The sequence below is a fragment of the Pipistrellus hanaki genome (assembly GCF_964339955.1).
Source record: "Pipistrellus hanaki genome assembly, chromosome: 2".
Taxonomy (NCBI): domain Eukaryota; kingdom Metazoa; phylum Chordata; class Mammalia; order Chiroptera; family Vespertilionidae; genus Pipistrellus; species Pipistrellus hanaki.
Window position 1 is genome coordinate 7371126 of NC_140504.1, and position 18273 is coordinate 7389398.

The 18273-nt window shown below is 55.8% G+C and overlaps 1 protein-coding gene across 2 annotated transcripts in view; it reads right to left on the reverse strand.

Annotated features, from left to right (window-relative positions):
• The window catches only part of ITGB2 (integrin subunit beta 2), a 28935-nt gene extending 10944 nt beyond the window's left edge, over positions 1 to 17991 (reverse strand). The window contains exons 1-7 of one of the 2 annotated variants that reach the window (XM_084873738.1): positions 17881 to 17991; positions 16072 to 16212; positions 3517 to 3577; positions 3162 to 3250; positions 2478 to 2658; positions 2051 to 2221; positions 1014 to 1255 (exon numbers count right to left, since the gene is read on the reverse strand). In XM_084873738.1, coding sequence (XP_084729864.1) covers positions 1014 to 1255; positions 2051 to 2221; positions 2478 to 2658; positions 3162 to 3250; positions 3517 to 3574 — 741 coding nt within the window. In that variant the 5' untranslated portion in view covers positions 3575 to 3577; positions 16072 to 16212; positions 17881 to 17991. Of the gene's footprint in view, positions 1 to 1013; positions 1256 to 2050; positions 2222 to 2477; positions 2659 to 3161; positions 3251 to 3516; positions 3578 to 16071; positions 16213 to 16335; positions 16409 to 17880 lie in introns of those variants that run through there. The other variant, XM_084873739.1, reaches the window with a different exon arrangement.
• Positions 17992 to 18273: the final 282 nt, after the last annotated feature.

The window sequence follows — 18273 nt, forward strand, 5'->3', positions numbered from 1 at the left end:
GCCCAGCGAATGTGCGGGACACAGAGGGGAGCTGCAAAGCCTGTTTACATGAAAACACGTGGTCCTCCCAGGCCCTATCGGTGCTGACCTGAGCCTAAACCGGAAGGAACTGTTCCCGAAGAAGGAAAGAAAATACTCGTAGAAATGTGTATCACAACGTAAAAACACTGCAGACACCAAGAGCGAAGAACTCAAGGGGCCCCGAAACGGGAGATGAGTCAGGCACATGTGTCACATTCGTGTCATCACTGTGACATCACACACAAATGAATGTGTGTCTGCGACGCAGGGACAATCCGCAGAGAAGCTGGAGGATTGGAAGCCAGTTTGCAAAGGGTCGGGACTGAGTGGCTAAAAGTATGGGGCCGGGCCCTAACCAGTGTGGCTCAGTGGATAGAGCGTCGGCCTGCAGACTGAAAGGTCCCGGGTTCGATTCTGATCAGGGGCATGTACCTTGGTTGTGGGCACATCCCCAGTAGATGTGCAGGAGGCAGCTGATTGATGTTTCTCTCTCATTGATATTTCTAACTATCTACCTCTCTCCCTTGCTCTCTTAAAAAAAAAAAAAATCAATAAAAATATATTTAAAAAATGCGGGGTTGGTGGTATTGTATTATTTACATCATAAATCCAGTGAGTGGGCCGACCAGGCAGGACTCCGAAGGCGAGCGGGCAGCCAGGGGCAGGGGAGGCCACTGGGGGAGGGACAGGCCAGACATGGCCGCCTAAGCCACACGACATGGTAGAACCTCAGAGGACACCCCTTATTTCCCAAGAAGTTGGGGGTGATTCTGCTCCAGGATCCGCTAGGATCTGACTGCTCGGTGATCTTACAAGATCCTTTGCATCTATTTAGGCTTGAGAAGATGTGCCTCATGCCACAAACTAATGGTGACATTTCTGGGTGAGTGGAGGGTGCCCTCAGGGTGTTCAAGGTGAAGGTGGCACCTGTGGCTGCGGGACCGAGGTCCCCATCGGGGAGATCCAGGGACGGGGCAGGGACAGGGCCTTACCAGGCAGGCTGCGACCTGCATCATGGCATCCAGCCCGCCCTCGGGGGCGTCCAAGTTCCCAGAGATCAGCTGCTTCCCGACCTCCGTCTGGAACTGGTTGGAGTTGTCCGTGAGCTTCAGCACGTGCTTGAAGGCAAACGGGGGCTGGCACGCCTTCTCCTTGTTGGGGCACGGGTTCCGGAGCTTCTCGGGGTGCGTGTTGACAAAGGGGAGCACTGTCTTGTCCACAAAGGACCCAAAGCCTGAGGGACAGCAAGGGTTAGTGTGGGCGGCAGAGGTGGCACCAGGTGGTGGGAGGGCAGGGCCACAAGCCAGAAGGAGGTGTAAAGGGGGGGGACATGAGGGCAGAAGAGCCTCGGTTTCCCTACTTGATACAGAACGGGGAGAAGGTAAGATCGCCCATGGGGTGTGTGTGTCCAAGTGTGTGCACATGTGTAATTAGGTATGTGTGTGTGTGTGTGTGTGTGTGTGTGTGTGTGTCCCCACACATGGAGACAACCACCCGGCAGGAGGCAGAGATGAGGGTGGGATGTCCCATTTCCCTCACACACATGCCCTTTGTAAATGAGTCCCTGCTTGTCAAGAGCTGAGGCCCCTTGGCCCGGAGGTCAGGGCTGTGCGTGAGTGTGTGTGTGTGCGCACACGCGCGCGCTTGCGTGAGGTTATTTCTTTTTAAAAAAATTAAATTATTATCTGTGTACATATTTGTGCAGTTATTTCATTAAGACTGTGATTACTCTGCAGTCTATATACGCCTGTGATCTTTAAGTTTTTTTTTAATAACTAGCACTGTAGGACTATTGTCTTTCAAACATATTAAAGAGCAAACAAAAGGAGACGGAGGGAGAGGAGAGGGAGGGAGGGAGAGGCAGTGTCAGGAGAGCCAGCCCCCGGTATGGCCTTGGTGAGGGTGCACACAGGGACACTGCATGAAGCCCCCAGTACCCTGCCCGTCAGGACATGGGTGGGAGGAGGTGTGTGGGCAGCAGGGCCAGCTGAGGTTCTGGGCAGGCAGGACTCGGGGGGGTTGCCCTCACCAACACGGCCAGACTCGGTGATTTCGTTGAGGGCCCGGAGCAGGTCACCCCCCAGCTTCTTGACGTTGATGAGGTCGTCAAGCATGGAGTAGGACAGGTCCATCAGGTAGTACAGGTCGATGGGGTAGCCCTTGGCGCGCCGGAAGGTCACATTGAACACAGCCTCCTGACCTGCCGTGCAGATGGGAGAGAGCGAGGGGCAAGTCGGTTTGGGCAAAGCTGGTTAAAATGGTTACTCGGGTTGCTGGCTGCGGGACTTATCAGAACCTTGACTCTGCCAGGAGTTCTTGGCCTTCTGAGAGGGGAATAGAAGGGTGTTTTCCAGGTGATTCCCCCCCCCCCCCTCCTTTTTACAAAGAATACAGAATGCAGGGCTGAAAGACACCTGGGTCCCCGGCCACAGAATCCCGGTCAGAACCGAGCCTACCGGGTCTCAGGTGGAGCTTCACTTTCTGCGGGAACAGCTGCTTCTGGCCCCCCTGCTGGTTCTCTGTGGTCTCAGCGAAGCTTCTGGGGTCCATGATGTCGTCGGCCGCACAGCCCTTAGACAGCAGCTCCGCCCTCGTGTCGCAGCGAACCGAGTCAGGCTCCCCCGGCCGGGAGAAGTTCTGGGAGGGGAGTCACGGGGAAGGAGGAGAAATATGGCGGGCCCACGTGGTGGGAGTTGGTGAGGCTGACCTGCAGGGTCACTGGAAGAGGCTGACCCTCCGCATCTGCTCTGGCATGCAAGACAAGCATCCCTACGATACGGGGGTGAGGTGGGGGGCTGGACGATCCCCAGGGAGACACCCATCTCCGATAGCTTTTCCGTGAGGCTCCCGGACCACATGGGGGTGGGGGGCAGTCAGTCTGCACCGCTTCCAGCAGCAGCCCACTCGGGCCTGTCCTCACCTAGCACAGCCTCCCTCTCTGGTCAGCCTCCAAGCAGCCCCAGGACAGGGGTCGGGCCTGTCTGTCTGTCTCTCTGTGAGTCAGCAACCCTGAGACCTGCTCTGCTCCTGCCCCACAAGGAAAGGGCCCGGGGGTGGTCCTGGGTGCCCGCAGTTTCAGAGACAGAGAAAGGGGGTCCAGCCCGGGAGGTGGAAGGACTGGCCAGGAAGAAAGCTCTTACCAGCTTCTGGCACCAGGCACAGCCGGGCCCCGACTCGATGCAGTCCCGGCAGGTGCTGACCTTGTATTTGGTGCACTCCTGGGAGAGGACTGGGGGCGAGATGAGACGACTCGGTGAGCAGGGCTGCTGACCCCGTGCGAAAGCCGGTTGGCACAAGGGGCTGTTATCGTGAATGGGGTGGACAGAGGACCAGGCCCGCCAGCGGGGTGTGGAAGGAGAGGGAGGGATAGCAGAAGGACCAGGAAGGATGGGGCCAACCAGGGGCATGTGCCTGCCAGGATCCAGGGAGGGGCCTCCTGGAGGGTTGGCGGGCAGGACCCATCATTCCTGACTAGGAATGTCCCACAGAACTCACCAGACCTGAGGGAGAGCAGAGCCCACAGGGTGAGCAGCAGGGAGTGCGGACGCAGCATTTCCTGTGGAGGGACGGGTGTCAGGGACTCAGTGACAGCGTCTGGGGCTGACCGCCCACGGAGCCCTCCCCCATGAGCCTGGAGATGCAGAGCCGGGAGGCCCTGCCCCTGCTGCTGGAGGCGTCTGGCATCTGGATGAGGCCAGCACTGGCCCGTCTTCGTGACTGCCCTGCTAGGCAGCTCTCATACCCCTGACCTGCCGGGCCTCCAAGGGTGAGCAGAGGGGGCCTCAGGCCAGTAGCACACATGGGTCCACTTGAACTTGCACACCCACAGTCACACATCCACACCACACAAGTGCACACAGGTGCACACAAGCACGTCCAAACCCTCATACCTATCACACAAGCATATGCATGTTCACACAGAGAACACACATAGGAGCCACACAGCACACACAGTGCATACATGTGTGCACACACCACATACATCACAAACAAATGCATATATATCACACACTCACTTGATGCCACACACCCTGGGTCAGGGCCATGGGCCCTTTGTTCTCCCTGAGTGCTCCCTGACCACTGAGCTCAGAGCAGGGACTCGGGAGGCCCAGCCTCGGGCAGGTGGTGGCAGCAGAGAAGGCGCTCTGCACCTGGGAGTGAGGAGGGCTATGCAGAGCCGCCACCTGCCTGCCCAAGGCACTAGCTGCAGCTGGCCATTATTCTGCTTTCCTTGGTGTACACCCGCTGTCTTTGCAAATCCGGTGCCGGGGGAAGGCGTGGGCAGGGCATCGAGGAAAGTGGCTCATGCAGTGGTCACTGCTGATGCTCCCAGGGGCGATGTGGCTGTGGGGTCGGAGGCCTCACGTTCTAGTTCTGTTCCGGTTCTCGGAGGCAGAGGCAGGGCCTTCTCACCCCCTGCCCACTGGGCAGGGCCCAGAAAGGGGCGTCGCGGGGGCTACAGACCCAGGCTGGGCACAAAGCAGCCCTGACCCTTCAGAACACCAGGGAGGGGAGGCTGGGCTTCCTGGCTGGGTGGCCTCCGGGTCTGAGAATGCTGCAGCTGACTGTGACCTTTTATCTGACACCAAGGAAGCGGAGAAGGTGCTGAGACTGTGGCAACCGGGAGGTGGCAGGCAGGAAGGAGCCATTCTTTATCAGAAGCAAACATCAACACAGCGCCCCCGCCCCTCCCCTCCTAGGTAGTGCGAATGCCAGATGCTCTCCCCGGGGCGGGGCGGGCCTCTGAGGCTCCTGGGGCGCCCTGCCACCCACACCTGCCATGGTGGTGGGCCTCCAGGGAGGCCTCAGAGCCCCCATTCGGTGTGGGTCTACCCAGGCTGCCAGAGGCCCAACCCAGAGCCACCTGCCTGTTCTGGGACCTGCGTGGCTCCTGCCGTGGCCTGTAGGGCTCTGGGAGCGTGTGGTCCCTGCCGTGGGTCTCGGGGTGCACCCTGTGGGGTGGATCCAGCCCTCCCAACTCCTCTTCTACCCTGCCCCAAGTTCCTGTCTTTTTGGAGGCTTCCCGCCAAGATTGTACTCAGGACCCAGAAATGTCAAAGCAGAACCCTGGTTCTCCCAGAACGGGTGGAAAGCAGAACTCCTGCGTCTCTGGCTTCCCGGGCCTCAGCAGTGGGCAGCCTGAGAAGCGGTTTCAGTTCACGCTGGGTTCCCCATGTGTGGACTCCCCATCATGGGCCATGGGGCTCAGGCCAAGGCTGCTCTCAGCTCTCCATCCGGGCACCCCAAAGTTTGGCGGCTAGACTGGTGCCTGAGTGTGCCCACTGAACCCTCAGCTGACATGCACTGCCCCAGGGAGCAAGGCCCAGTCGCCCCCAGGAGAGCACCCCACTTCTGAGGCTGGGGCAGCTCCAGGCAGAGGACAGTGAGTCTCCTCCCCAAGTGTCCCATCCCTGCTGCCGTCTGGTGAAGTGAAAGGGTCCCCCCAGGTCTGGGGCAGGACCTGCGAACAGAGCTCTGCCCTCCCTCTGCCACAGACCAGAATCCCCACATATTCACCACAACCAGGTACACCCCCCGGGTCCTCACACAGGGAGACTGAGGCCCGAGCAGCAGCAGGACCTGGGCACGGTTATGCTCAGTGCACTTCCTCCCACAGCGAGGGGAGTGCACTTGGTTAGGGCAGGGCCCACAGGCCACAAGGTCCTGACCTTGACCACAGGAAGCCAGGCGGGGGTGGAAGGGGGGCTGCCCTCTCTTCAGTGTTACGTCTTTTTTTTTTTTTTTTTTCTTCTTTTTTTTCTTTTTTTAATATATTTTATTGATTTTTAACAGAGAGGAAGAGAGAGCGATGAGAGAGAAACATTGGCCAGCTGCCTCTTGCACACCCCCTACCGGGGATGTGCCCGCAACCAATGTACATGCCCTTGACCGGAATCGAACCTGGGAGCTTTCAGTCCGCAGACCGACGCTCTACCACTGAGCTAAACCGGCTTCGGCCCCAGTGTTACTTCTAATTCCCTGCAGGGACGGCCACTGCGGATGCCCCACCCCAACCCACAGGCGAGTGGGGACAGGACAGCCAGCAAATGGTGGCTCTGGGAGTCCAGAGGGCAGACGGAGGGAGAGAGGCAGATTGTGGAGGCCAGGAATTAGCCCTCCTCTCACCGGTGGTTAAGCTGAGCCAGGCAGGACTCTCCTCACAGGACCTCGGGGCTCAGGCCCACACTGGCTGTGCATGGCAGCCAGAACCAGACCTCAGAGGCCAAGGCCTCGCCTGAATCCGGGCTGTGGACACACAGAGACCAAGCCCTCCTCCGGGTGTTGTTCTGAGGCAGCCTCAGCACGGCGCAGTGCCCGAGCCTGGGTGGCAGGCCTGCCTCAGCAGCTCACTCTGCCTCAGTTTCCTCTGTGTGACTGGAGAGGACAGGCTTGGCTAGTGATCATGTGTGGAGCGGCCTCGGCACCTGGCACCCGAGTGCTCTGGACGCGCAAGGACAGCTGGCGGGAGAACAAGCAGGCGAGTGGGAGCCCCAGGCTGAGCCAAGGAGAGAGGGTGCAGGTTCCAGCCAGGCCACCTGAGCCTGGGCCTGCACGGCTCATGCCAGAGGCGGTCCTCTGATGGGCAGCCCCTTGCCACCTCTTGCCAGAGGCCTGAGTGCCCTCCCACAAGCCAGGCTGCAATCTCCCTGGGTCCAGGAAGCACCCTTCACCAAGACTCAAGGTGCAAAACCCTAAGTTAGGCGTTTTGAGAAACCCCAGGCCCCACGGGCCCATGAGGACCTAGACCCTGCCCACCAGGAGAGATGGCACAATCGTTGGAAACTGTAGGAGGTGGTGTTCCCACGTCCTCTGTACCAGCCAGCTTCCCCAGAGCCTGGGCCCGGAGCCCTCCCCTCCACACCCCACAAGCATAGCTACAGGGGGTCCCCCCTCACCACAAACAAAGAGCCAGCCAGGTTCTGAGATGCAGAAGGAGCATTAGAAGGAACACATACTCCTTCCAAATCACCCACACTCACATGAAAAATATCCATATTTGGTAAATGACAGAAGAAAAAGGGAACATTACAAGAGAAACACAACTTTGGGCAAGAAGCAGGGGGAAGCATCACGTTTGAGTCAGGATGGGAAGCTGGCGTCAGTTCAGGCTTCCCGTCAAAGATGAAGGCTTTGCCAAAGTACGGACCCTCAGATGAGGCCACTCGACTGCCACAGCCACACTGACCGTCAGCACTTGCCATAGGAGCTTGCTCTTGACTGTTGGCGTCAGAGAATAAGCCCTCCTGAGTGCTGGCTGACAAGAGACCAAAAACCAAGTGACAGGGAGCCGTGAGCAGAGATGACGCTCTGAGGGGGAGAGTGAGAAGGAAGAGAAGGCAGGGGTCCCTCTGCCCAGGCGGATGAGTCAGTTTTATGGAGAAGAAAAGCAAATGTCACAATGGATTTTAAAGAGGCCTCCACCTTTTAAAATCAAAGACAGAGTATCAGCATGGAATCTGTTTTATCCTATATAATAAAAGGTTAATATGCAAATCAACTGGAACAGTGGAACGACCGGTTGCAATGATATGCACTGACCACCAGGGAGAGTGCCACTCAGCCAGAAGCCCTGAGACAGGATCGAGGCTGGTGAGCGCAGCGGTGGTGGTGGCGGCGGGAGCCTCTCCTGCCTCGGCAGCGCTAAGGATGTCTGATCGTGAAGAGTGGGCCTAAGCCTACAGTCAGACATCCCCCCAAGGGCTCCTAGGCTTCGAGAGGGTGCAGGCCAGGCTGAGGGACCTCCCCCCACAGTGCACAGATTTCGTGCACCAGGCCTCTAGTATAAACATAAGAGAGAGTGGACAGGGCTCTCCTCCAGCGGGGGCAGGGACACACCACGCTGGATTGCAGAGATCCAGACTGATCCAGGGACAGAAAGGGCACAGGATGGAGGCGGACATAGCCTGCAGTCCTCCCAAACTCCAGCCCCACAGAGACATCGTCCAAGTGGCAAGGACATTGTCACAGCTATTAATTTCACCGTCGGCGATGTACGAGAGCAGGAATTTGAAGGAACACAGTTTCTAACCTAATGGAGTAAAACAAGACCCCCCCCTCCCAAACACACATTAATTAGAAATTTTAAAATGCTGCTGACTCTCCTTAAATCGGCAATTTCTCACCGTTTATTTTATTTTTTATCTCATGGTACACATAAACTAATTACTAATATTCTGTGGCATATATATATATATATATATATATATATATATATATATATGCTGATCTGACAGAAAAAAAGGTATAATTTTGACTCATTCACACCAGGTGGTTATTGTTGTCTTTTGAATTTGACAATTTCAGGGAACGAGGTCAGAGCCCCTTGACTAAATAGTCAGGCATTGCAAGGTTTTTTTTCTTGCAAGTGTGCTGCAGTGCACTGGCTGAAAATCGCTGTCGTAAGGAGGAAATCAAACATTTACAGCTACTGTAGACAGGAGGTGACGCAAGCATCCTCTGTGCAGGGCGGCGATGCCCTCTGTGCCCTTGGGGACGGGAAGCCGATGCCCTCGATGCCCTGCTTGTGAACATGAAGGAAGGAGAGTTCACATCCAGGGCCAGAGGATCCGGAAGTGAGAGAAAGAGCAACAGAGCGACGGAACGGAGGCAGGAAACAGATGAGGATGGAAATGGGAGGATCAGAAAACCAACACAAAGGCAAAGATGGATAGTCACATTGGAACCCGTTTCCTGGGGAAAAGCAGCAAAACGGGTCACCTGGAAGGGGAACATGGATGGCAACAGCCGAGGGACTGAACGGGAGAGGCAGGCCATTGGGGAGTGTTGTTTGCTGGGCGGTAAACGCAGGAAGAAGCTTCGGGAATGGAGTTCGGGTGATCCTGATTGAGGTGTGCGGCCCCGCGGGGTTCAGAGGGAGCCGCAGGCACTGAGCATGACCACGCCAGCCCCGAGGCAGGCTGCTCAGTGAGCATCACAAATCCAGAGCCAGGCGACCGTCAAGAACACGCCTGCTCAGGGCCCCTCTCAACACAGGCATGTTAATCCCGTTTCAGGAAATAAAGTGATAGAAGAAATAAATGAATGTGTATCTTGCAGTAAAGAAGCACAAGCTTAAAACTTAAGGGAAAAAAGGTCAAGAAGGTAAATGACTCTACAACAAATTGGTACATGAAAAATTTGAATGGATGAAAATATTTAATTATGCCCTAACGGCTTGGCTCAGTGGATTGAGCATTGGCCTGCGGACTGAAAGGTCCTAGGTTCAATTCCAGTCAAGGACATATACCTTGGTTGTGGGCACATCCCCAGTGGGGGGTATGCAGGAGGCAGCTGATCTATGTTTCTCTCTCATCGATGTTTCTAACTCTCTATCCCTCCTCCCTTCCTCTCTGTAAAAAAATCAATAAAATATATTTTAAAAAATACTTAATTACTATCGAATGCAAAAGGTGAATGGTGCCCTGACCTGGCGGCTCCATTAGTTGGAGTGTCATCCCATACACCAGAAGGTTGTGAGTTTCATTCCTGGTCAAGGCACATACCTAGGTTGTGGGTTTGACCCCTGATCAGGAAACGTGAGGAAGGTAACCGATCCATGTTTCTTTCTCATTTTTCTTTCTCTCTCTTCCTCTCTCTCTAAAATAAATAAGTAAATAGAACGAATATCCTTGGATAAGGATTTAAAAAAAAAAAAAAAAGCAAATGGTGTCCTGCCTGGTGTTGCTCAGTGGTTAGAGTGTCAGCCTGTGCACCTAAGGGTCTCATGTTTGGTTCCCGGTCAAGGGCATGTACCCGGGTTGCAGGTTCATCTCTGCCCAGTCGCGGTACAGGTGAGTGGCAGCGGGGCAATGTGTCTTTCTCACATTGACATTTCCACTCTCTCTAAAAAGCAATGGAAATAATATCCCTGGGTAAGAATTAACAACAACAAGATGAGTGTCAATCTTCCTCTCAAAGGAGGTCTTAGAAATTAATGGCAAAAGGGCCAGTACCCCATCTCATCCCTCAAGGAAATGCACCTGGCCAGTAACGGGTTGGAAGTCATGCTGCTTAGCGGTCAGGCAATGAGATTTCTGTCTTGCTATCAAATGGCAAATGTGTTTAACATTTCTGACACTCACCCAGCGGAACCTGCGCAGCAATTAGAATGTGTGAACGACTCGGTTTTCAGGGTAAGAACTGACTGTGGGAAACCAGCAAAAGCAAGTTCGCAAGAACTGTCCAGGTTTCTCTCTCTGGGGGGTGCAATGATAAATATTTTCCATTTTCTTCATGATGGGTGCTCATATTTTCCAAACTTTCTACCGTCAACATTTATAACAGTTTAAAAAAACATTCTTTCATCTAAGGCACATGTGTCAAACACAAGGCCCGCGGGCCAAATCCAGCCCGCCAGGCCTTGCAATGTGGCCCGCACCGCGCTGTCATCACTGCACTCTGCTGTCAGTTTATGACATTGTCAGTTTATGACTGTTGAGTAAACCATTCGGCCCGCGATTTAGGCTGGATTTTAGATTTTGGCCCCTTCTCTGATTGAGTTCGACACCCCTAAATTCTAAGGAAATACAAACTATGGTGGCGGAGGAATGTGTCCTGAAGTTTCTGTTCCTCCTGCCAACGCTTCTGAGGACGGCTACTCCCTGGAGTGGGACGAACTGAGATGCTGACGTCAGGGCCTCCCTGCTGGGACACAGGCTCGTTTGTGGTTCATTCATTCACTCGCTCACTCATTCATTCTCCGAACAAATGCTCGCTGGTCTCTTCTACAACACTGCCTCCCAGATTCTGGAATTCTGACCTCTGCTGAGACCTCAAAACATCCCATCCCCACACTCCCACCGAATTTCCATCGCACTCGAGAGCCTCTGCACTCCAAAGCCGAAGCACAGGAGCATCCATACTGTCTGAAATGCTGCTCCCGTGGGCTGGCTCTGCGAGTGTCCCCGCCCCAGAGGCACTAGGACAGAACCTGGGCCCCGCTCAGGGTTCTCCCCACATGTGAATGGTGGTCCAATGGAATTCTCCCAGGTGGCCCAATGCTCGCAGAGGCACCAGAGCAGCCCGCTGCCCCCACGGCTCCTCCCAGACAGGAGCCCTGGCTTGGTGAAGTCTCCATGTCACTGAGGCTGGCCTTAGACCCTGCCTTCGCTCCTCAGCCACCAGAAAACCCTTCAGACTGTTATCCTCGTAATTAGCTGGTTAGTATCCATGAAGGAAAGAAAGTAAAGGGAAGGGAGACTGTGGACATGGTCACCTGGGCAGCATCACCTGGAAGCGACAGCCTCACACAGCAGTGTTCCTCCAAGAGGTGAACACCCCCGCCTTCCCCCGTCCGGTACGGATTTTAGGGGGTGAGGGGATTTGGGCACATGCACAGTAGAAGTCATGTGGAGCAGGGGGAGACTTTCCTGCCATTCTAGCCTGGGGAACAATGAAGTGGCTAGGGGGTGGGCCCCATCAGAAGTGCATGAAATCTTGGAAAGTTAAAATCCCCAAAGAGTGCCCTCTCTCTTGCTTGCTCTCTCTCGCTCCCTCATCCACACTCGCCAGTGTGCTCACCTGTTTCTTTTTCACAGGCACGTGGCCGTGAGTGACGCCAAGGCCCCTGGCCATGGGGGCCCCACATGCAATGGATTGCAGCTGGGAACCCAAGCTGAGCCAGCCGGATGCTGGATATGGAATAGGAACTCTGGGCTGCGGCCTGAATTCTGGCCCCGCTGAAGAGAAAATTTCCATAGCGACAGAGATGGGACCTTCGAGGGGAACCCCCTTGATTTTACATCATCAATAACGCTTCCCACAAACCCCATCCTCTCACGGGGGCCTCAGAAATCCTTTTCCTCGCAGCACCCCAAGAACTCCACTTCCACGGATAACAAGACTACTTCTAGCTGCCGCCCAGGGTGCAATGCTCCCAGGTGACACTCTCTCCGGAAGCTTCCATTGCAGTGGAGTCAGACTACATGGGCACAGAGGCCCCTGCACCTCAGAATGGCTGGATCTGAGCATCCAAAAGCCCAACCCCACGTCTCCGGCCAAAGGGAAAGAGGCTGTGACTCGCTCTGTGACACCTCCTGGGTGAAGGGCGATGGCTGTGGCAGGCCTGACATCCAGGGGTGCGGGGTCACAGCAGACACGGCCAGTCTGCAGGGGGAGCTTCTGCCAGTGGGCAGTGATTCTTGCCCAGATAGCCACTCAGGACTGTGGATCTCACAGGAACAAGACTGGCATTGCCCATAGCACCACCCTGCTGGCTACCCTCAGCCAACACAGTATGACTCCACTGCGCTGGAAACTTCCGGAGAGAAGCTCACCTGGGAGCCTTGCACCCTGGGCTGCATCTACCAGAGTGTAAACTGTGCCGGCTCCCCATGCCACACAGTGGCTTCAAGAGGGTCAGGCTCTTCCCCTAGCTACAGAGCCACGTCAGCCTGACCCCAGGGTTGACACTCTCAAACTCACACTCAGCAGCTAAGAGGCTGTGGACGGGCCCTCTCAGCCCTCTCGGCCTCAGTTTCCTCCCTCGTTAAAGAGAACCGAAGATCCCGAGGAAGAGGAAATTCTGATGGGGCCCAGCCCCTAGCCACTCTTCCTTCTGGAGGAAGAGGGAATTCTGCCTGCAGGAGGCTTTCCAACTTGAGTTGCAAAATCAACTGTTCCTTAGGTTTCTGGCCTGCCCTGTAGAGTTTTGACTTGCGAGGTATCTCAACTGCATTGAGCCCATTCCTGAAAATAAATCTCTCTCTCTACACACACACACACACACACACACACACACACACACACGTTTGTCCTATTGCTGCTGTTTCTCTAGAGAACCCTGACTGCTACAGATCCCAAGACATATATGTCCAGTTTTAGAAAACCCTGCTAGAGGTGTTTTTTAACAGCCTCAGAGCTGAGGTAAGCCAGCTGCGCCGTGGTTTCCTGTCCCCCAGGTTCCGGAGGCTCTGAGGGCACTTCTGAGCCTCTTACTCTCCCCCCCTAATCAGAGCTGTGGGCTGTGGCATCCCAGCTCCCCCAGAGCTGAGGTGACCCCACATGACACCCTTTTCAGACCAGGGAAGCTGGGGTCTGCCTGCTCCCTAACTCCCCTGGGCCTTGCTGCCTGGCTGCTAGGAGGGTGAGTGGCCTAGACACCTTCAGCTTTCAGCAGAGGGACCCTGGGCCAAGACAGGAAGTCACAGACTGGGCGGCTCCAGGACCTGGCTGTCTCTGCCGGGCCTCTCCTCCCTGCACCATGTCACCAAGACGTCCACCAGCCAATAATAGAAGCGAATGGAAACCACCAACCCTGTCAAGGACTCCTGCTCCACCACCGCTCTCCCTGTCCTGAGAAAAGGTGCTGGGGGGCTCTTTCTGGTCCAGCCGGTCCAGCTGCCATAGCTGAATGCAGAATCCTGCAAGCCCAGCCTTGTCGGAAGCCCACATGCAGGTGACAGGCGGCCTGTGTTGTACAAGCGAGTGGGGTCTCCAGATCCCAGGGCCCACAGAGACTCAGGGCCCCACCCCCACCTAGATGCTTGCTTCCCATTGGTGTTTTGAGAGTGTTTAGGCAGATGCTCTTTAACAGGGTTCCAGCCCCCACGGCTTTGGGCAGAGCCCTGAGGTGGCCCTGAGTGCCCTCTGCTGCAGGGTCTGGGGTGAGATGGGGTGAGATGCCCCATCTGTGGGCAAGTACCTGTTTGTAACCCTGTCCGCTGTGGAGCTCGGCCTGGGCCTAAGCTGAACCTGCAGGGCCCCTTAGGACACAGGAACCTCTTGTCCACGTGTCCCCTACACCTGCTCAGAAGCGACATTTGATCATAGCGTCAGTTGGAGTTTAAGCTACAGGCCTGCCCAGCCCAGCCCTCCCATTTCACAGATGGGAGGCCAAGCCGCCTGCTCATGTCACACTCTCCCTGGGCTCCTCCCGTCCCCTGGACAGCGGCTGCCTCTTCTGCAGAACTTCGGCAAGGCACCGGGCTGTCTCTTCTCCCCCCACAAAATCTCCAGCTCGTAACTGCCCCTGTCCCAGGCCTATGGTGCATGGGGCAAGCTGACGGCTACAGGGCAGGGAAGCCCACCCAGGTTTAGCAGAGAGACCCAGGCCAGTGGAGAGGTGTCTGGCTGCCCAGCTAGCCCCTTGGGAAGTGCCTCAATTTTCTCCTTTGGGCAAAGCACTGAGGGGGCCCTGAGTGCCCTCTGCCCGCGCTTGTGAACAGGCACCTTGGCTAATTGCTCTTCAACTCGCTCACTGCGCCTGCCCAAGCTGCAGTGACACCCCCTGACATGCCCCAGACCTGGAACTTAACCCCACAGAAACCCCACGTGGCCTGGCCGGCCCAGCCCTTGGTCACTCATCCCAGGTCACCTGGGATCAGCCATCCACAGAGGAAGGCCTGTGGCTCTGCTCAGGATGCGGTACAGCGGTGTGCACTCGGCCATCGCCATGCCAGGACCCTGCGGTAAAGGGACTCCCTCAGCTCTGGGGACACTGTCCTGGATCCTGAAGGGCAGACACTGGGTGGGGCGGGGGGCCCCTGTGTCCAGAGCGGCTGGGGCATTCATCCCTTCCTGAAGCTCCTCAGGATCTGGCTTTCTCGTTGCATGCAAAGACCCTGGGCCAGAGGAGAGCTTGCTTTCTCATCATGGCGGCCCCTCCTCCTCCACCCTGTAGTCCCAGGGACCCTCAAAAGAAGGGAGCTCAGGTGCAGGGAGGTGAGCTGGGATAGCAGTAGGGATCTCAGCACATGTGCGCACACGAGCGCGCGCGCGCGCACACACACACATACACACACACACACACACACACACACACACGTTCACGGTCAGAGAAAGAGAATAGGGATTGGATGCCAGGGGGATGGGGAGGGGGGACTGAGGAGGCTAGCATTGTGCGAAGGGTCTCAGTGGATACCCTCACTGCCAGGAGACCTTGGGAAAGGCATCCAGGAGACTGGCTTAGGCACCACACACCTAACGCCTGTCTCCCTAAAACTCACTGTCCCCCAGCACTTTCACATCCTCAGACCAGAGCTTGTGAAACCCTGAGAATCCAAGAGAAGTGGCAGACCCAAGAAAATGCGCCAAGGCCGAAACTGGTTTGGCTCAGTGGATAGAGCGTCGGTCTGTGGACTGGAAGGTCCAGGGTTCGATTCCGGTCAAGGTCATGTACCTTGGTTGCGGGCACATCCCCAGTAGGGGGTGTGCAAGAGGCAGCTGATCAATGATTCTCTCTCATCAATGTTTCTAGCACTCTATCCCTCTCTCTTCCTCTCTGTAAAGAATCAATTAAAAAATATATTAAAAAAAAGAAAAAGAAAATGCGCCACGTACACAAACACACCTCACACATATCTACACACACATATACACTCACAATACACGCTCCCCTATAACCCCATACCCTCATACATCCACATTTAGACACACACACTCACACCACTCACACTAACACACTCCTTCACATGTACCAACACTCACTCATACGCACACCACCAATTCACATCCCCCCTCAGATACACACACACACCAAACGTACACACTCACACTCAGACACATACACAGACTCTGCTGGGCACAGACCGGCCCCGGCAGCGTGGAGGCGCCAGGAGAGGAGGGGGACTGACTCAGGCAGGAAGAGGAAGGCACAGCTGGTGAGGCCCCACTCTCCTCCCACACAGCCCAGCCTTGCCCGGGCTGCACCCACCAGCCGGGGAGGAGGAGTTCTTCCCTGCCCCCCACCTCCTTCTGGCTCTGCCAGCCTCTCAGCCCTCATTTTGGGGCTCAGCAGGTATCTGTGGCCGTTGGAAGACCCAGATGCTGAGGACTGGGGTCTGTGCCCTTCCTCTCGCCATGCTGGGTCCCATCCTCTCAATGTCCGCACGGCTCTGCCTGCTGCGGGCACAGCACCCCCTCCCTGGATCTCCGTGCCAGGAGGCCTGGGGTGGGTGATCCCAGGGCAGGCAACAGGGAGCAAGGCTGCCAGGGCCCCTCCAGGGCTGGACCACCTGGAGCTGCTTCCCTCGGGAAAGGCCATGGCCACTCTCCAGAAAGACCAGCAGCGTTAGAACGACCGGCCTGAACGCATAAGCCCTGTGCACTCACCCTGCGTGAAGTCCTAGAGATGTGGCAGGGCGTCCGGTGGGCTGGCAGGGGCTTCTGCCCGCTCTTCACCAGGCTGGTTTTGTGGCCTGGGGGGATGCTGGCCAGCCAAGACTTGGACGTTGAAGGCACAGGCTTCCTCTTCTAAAGCAGCAATAGGGAGGAAGTAGTTACATGTGGGTGATTGCACCACATGGGGCCCCTGAAACCCAGCCCCTCTGCTCTACACGGGCTCCCAAGGGGGCGATGTCAGAGGAAAACCCTTACAGGCCAGATGACGGGACGTGCCGTTCATTGTGCAAGTCATGGTGAGACGCAGAGAGGCGGAAAGGAGGCGCAACTCCTGGGGAGAGGGCCCCTGGTGGCACCGAGGGGCTCGGTCACGTGCAGAGGAGGCGGCTGTGCCCTCCAGGGGCCAGGGAACCGCAGAGGAAGTGCCCAGGAGAGGGGGCCTGGCCTGCAGACTGAGCACCCAGAGGGGTGATAGGAGATGACGTTTTTTACTTGCTTCCAAATAATCGAGTGGGGAGGGGTGTAAATGAAACAAGATAGGCCATGAGTTGATCATTCTTAAAGCAGATGTTGGGGGCATTCAGGCTTATAAACTATTCTGTCAACTTTTATATATGTGTGAAATTTTCTGTAGTAAATTTTAAAAAGAACTTTATGTATTTTATTGATTTTAGAGAGGGAGGGAGAAGGAGAGAGAGATAGAAAGAAACATCAATGATGAGAGAGAGTCATTGGTTGGCTGCCTCCTACGGGGGATGGAGCCCGCTACCTGGCATATGCCCTGACCAGGAATAAAACCATGATCTCCTGGTTTATAGGTCAATGCTCAACCACGGAGCCACACCAGCCGGGCTGGAAAAGAACTTTCAAAAGAAGGATAAAGTTGTTTAGTTTTGCAAGATGAAAAAGTTCTAGAGATTGGTTGTACAAAATGTGAATATACTTAACAATTCCGGTTGTGCGCTTAAAAATGGTGAAGGTGATTAAATGGTTAAATTTATTCTATACATATTTTATCACAATTAAAAAGAAAAAGGAAGTGTACGAAATGCTATTTATGAGGCAACCTGCTAAAAGAGACACCAGGGACAAGGCTTGCATGTCAAAGCCAGGAATTGGTGGGATTGGGGGCAGGACCCTGGAATAATCTTTTTTCCTCCGAGTCAGCCAAGTGCCAGGAAATGCCCTTTGCTGTCACGTCCACTTAGGTCTTCCAGAACACGCACGGTACTTCTCCAGGTATCACCGAGGATGCCCTGAGCCTGGCCCACACTGAGCCGGATCCCCGGAGGACGCCCAGCCCAAGCCCTCAGAACATCACGGCCTAGTCAGGAGGCAAGTGTGTCCCAGCCAGCCCGATACAGGCAGAATGGAGGGGGTCTCCCGGAGAGCAATCCAGGGGGCAGCCAGGAGGGCGGCTCAGAGAGAGGCAGGCTGTTTTCATCTCCTTGCTGAGCACAGGCCTGGGCACCTCGGTCCTACTGCCCACCCAGCCACGTGTCCACAACACACAGCTCGTAAGCCTGGGAAGGGACCCCTTTGTGATGGTTGGGAGATCAGAAGTATTTTCATAATGGAGAATGTGAAGCAAGGGGACCCAGGCTCGCTTCAGAGAGAGTCTCCGGGGTGGGGGGTTGGCACCAGCCAATGCTGGGAGGAAGGTTGGAGAGAGTCAGACCCTGTCGCCCATAATGCTGTGCTGGTGGGTGTCGGTGGACTGAGTGAGTTTGGAGAACCTGCTCCACCCTCCCATCCCCCACTCCCCACCTGCATCACCCAAAAGGCAGAAAGCCATCTCACCTGGGGTGACTGAGGGCATTCGGGTGAAGGGAGGCTGCTGGCAGCCCTCTCCCAGCTCTCAGTTCGTCCCTCTCACACCTCCACTCTGGGGCCTCTGCGCTAGCTTCCCTCCCAGCCATCCACCCCTCCTCTTTCTCAGAAACTCCCCCATCGCTGCTTCTTTTTTTTTTTTTTTTTTTTTTTTTTTTAAGTTTCTTCCCACTAGTAACTTCCTCCTGCAATGTGAATTCGACTGCTGCACCCTTTGCCACTTTGCAGAGGCAGAGGGTGGGAGGAGCTGCCAGAAGCAGCTGTGGGGGGCAGGGGAAGGCGGGCACACCCCCTGGGGGTGGCGGTGCAGAGCAGGAAACAGTGCGGCCTGTGGTAAGAGCTCCAAATAGTTCTGTTTTACTC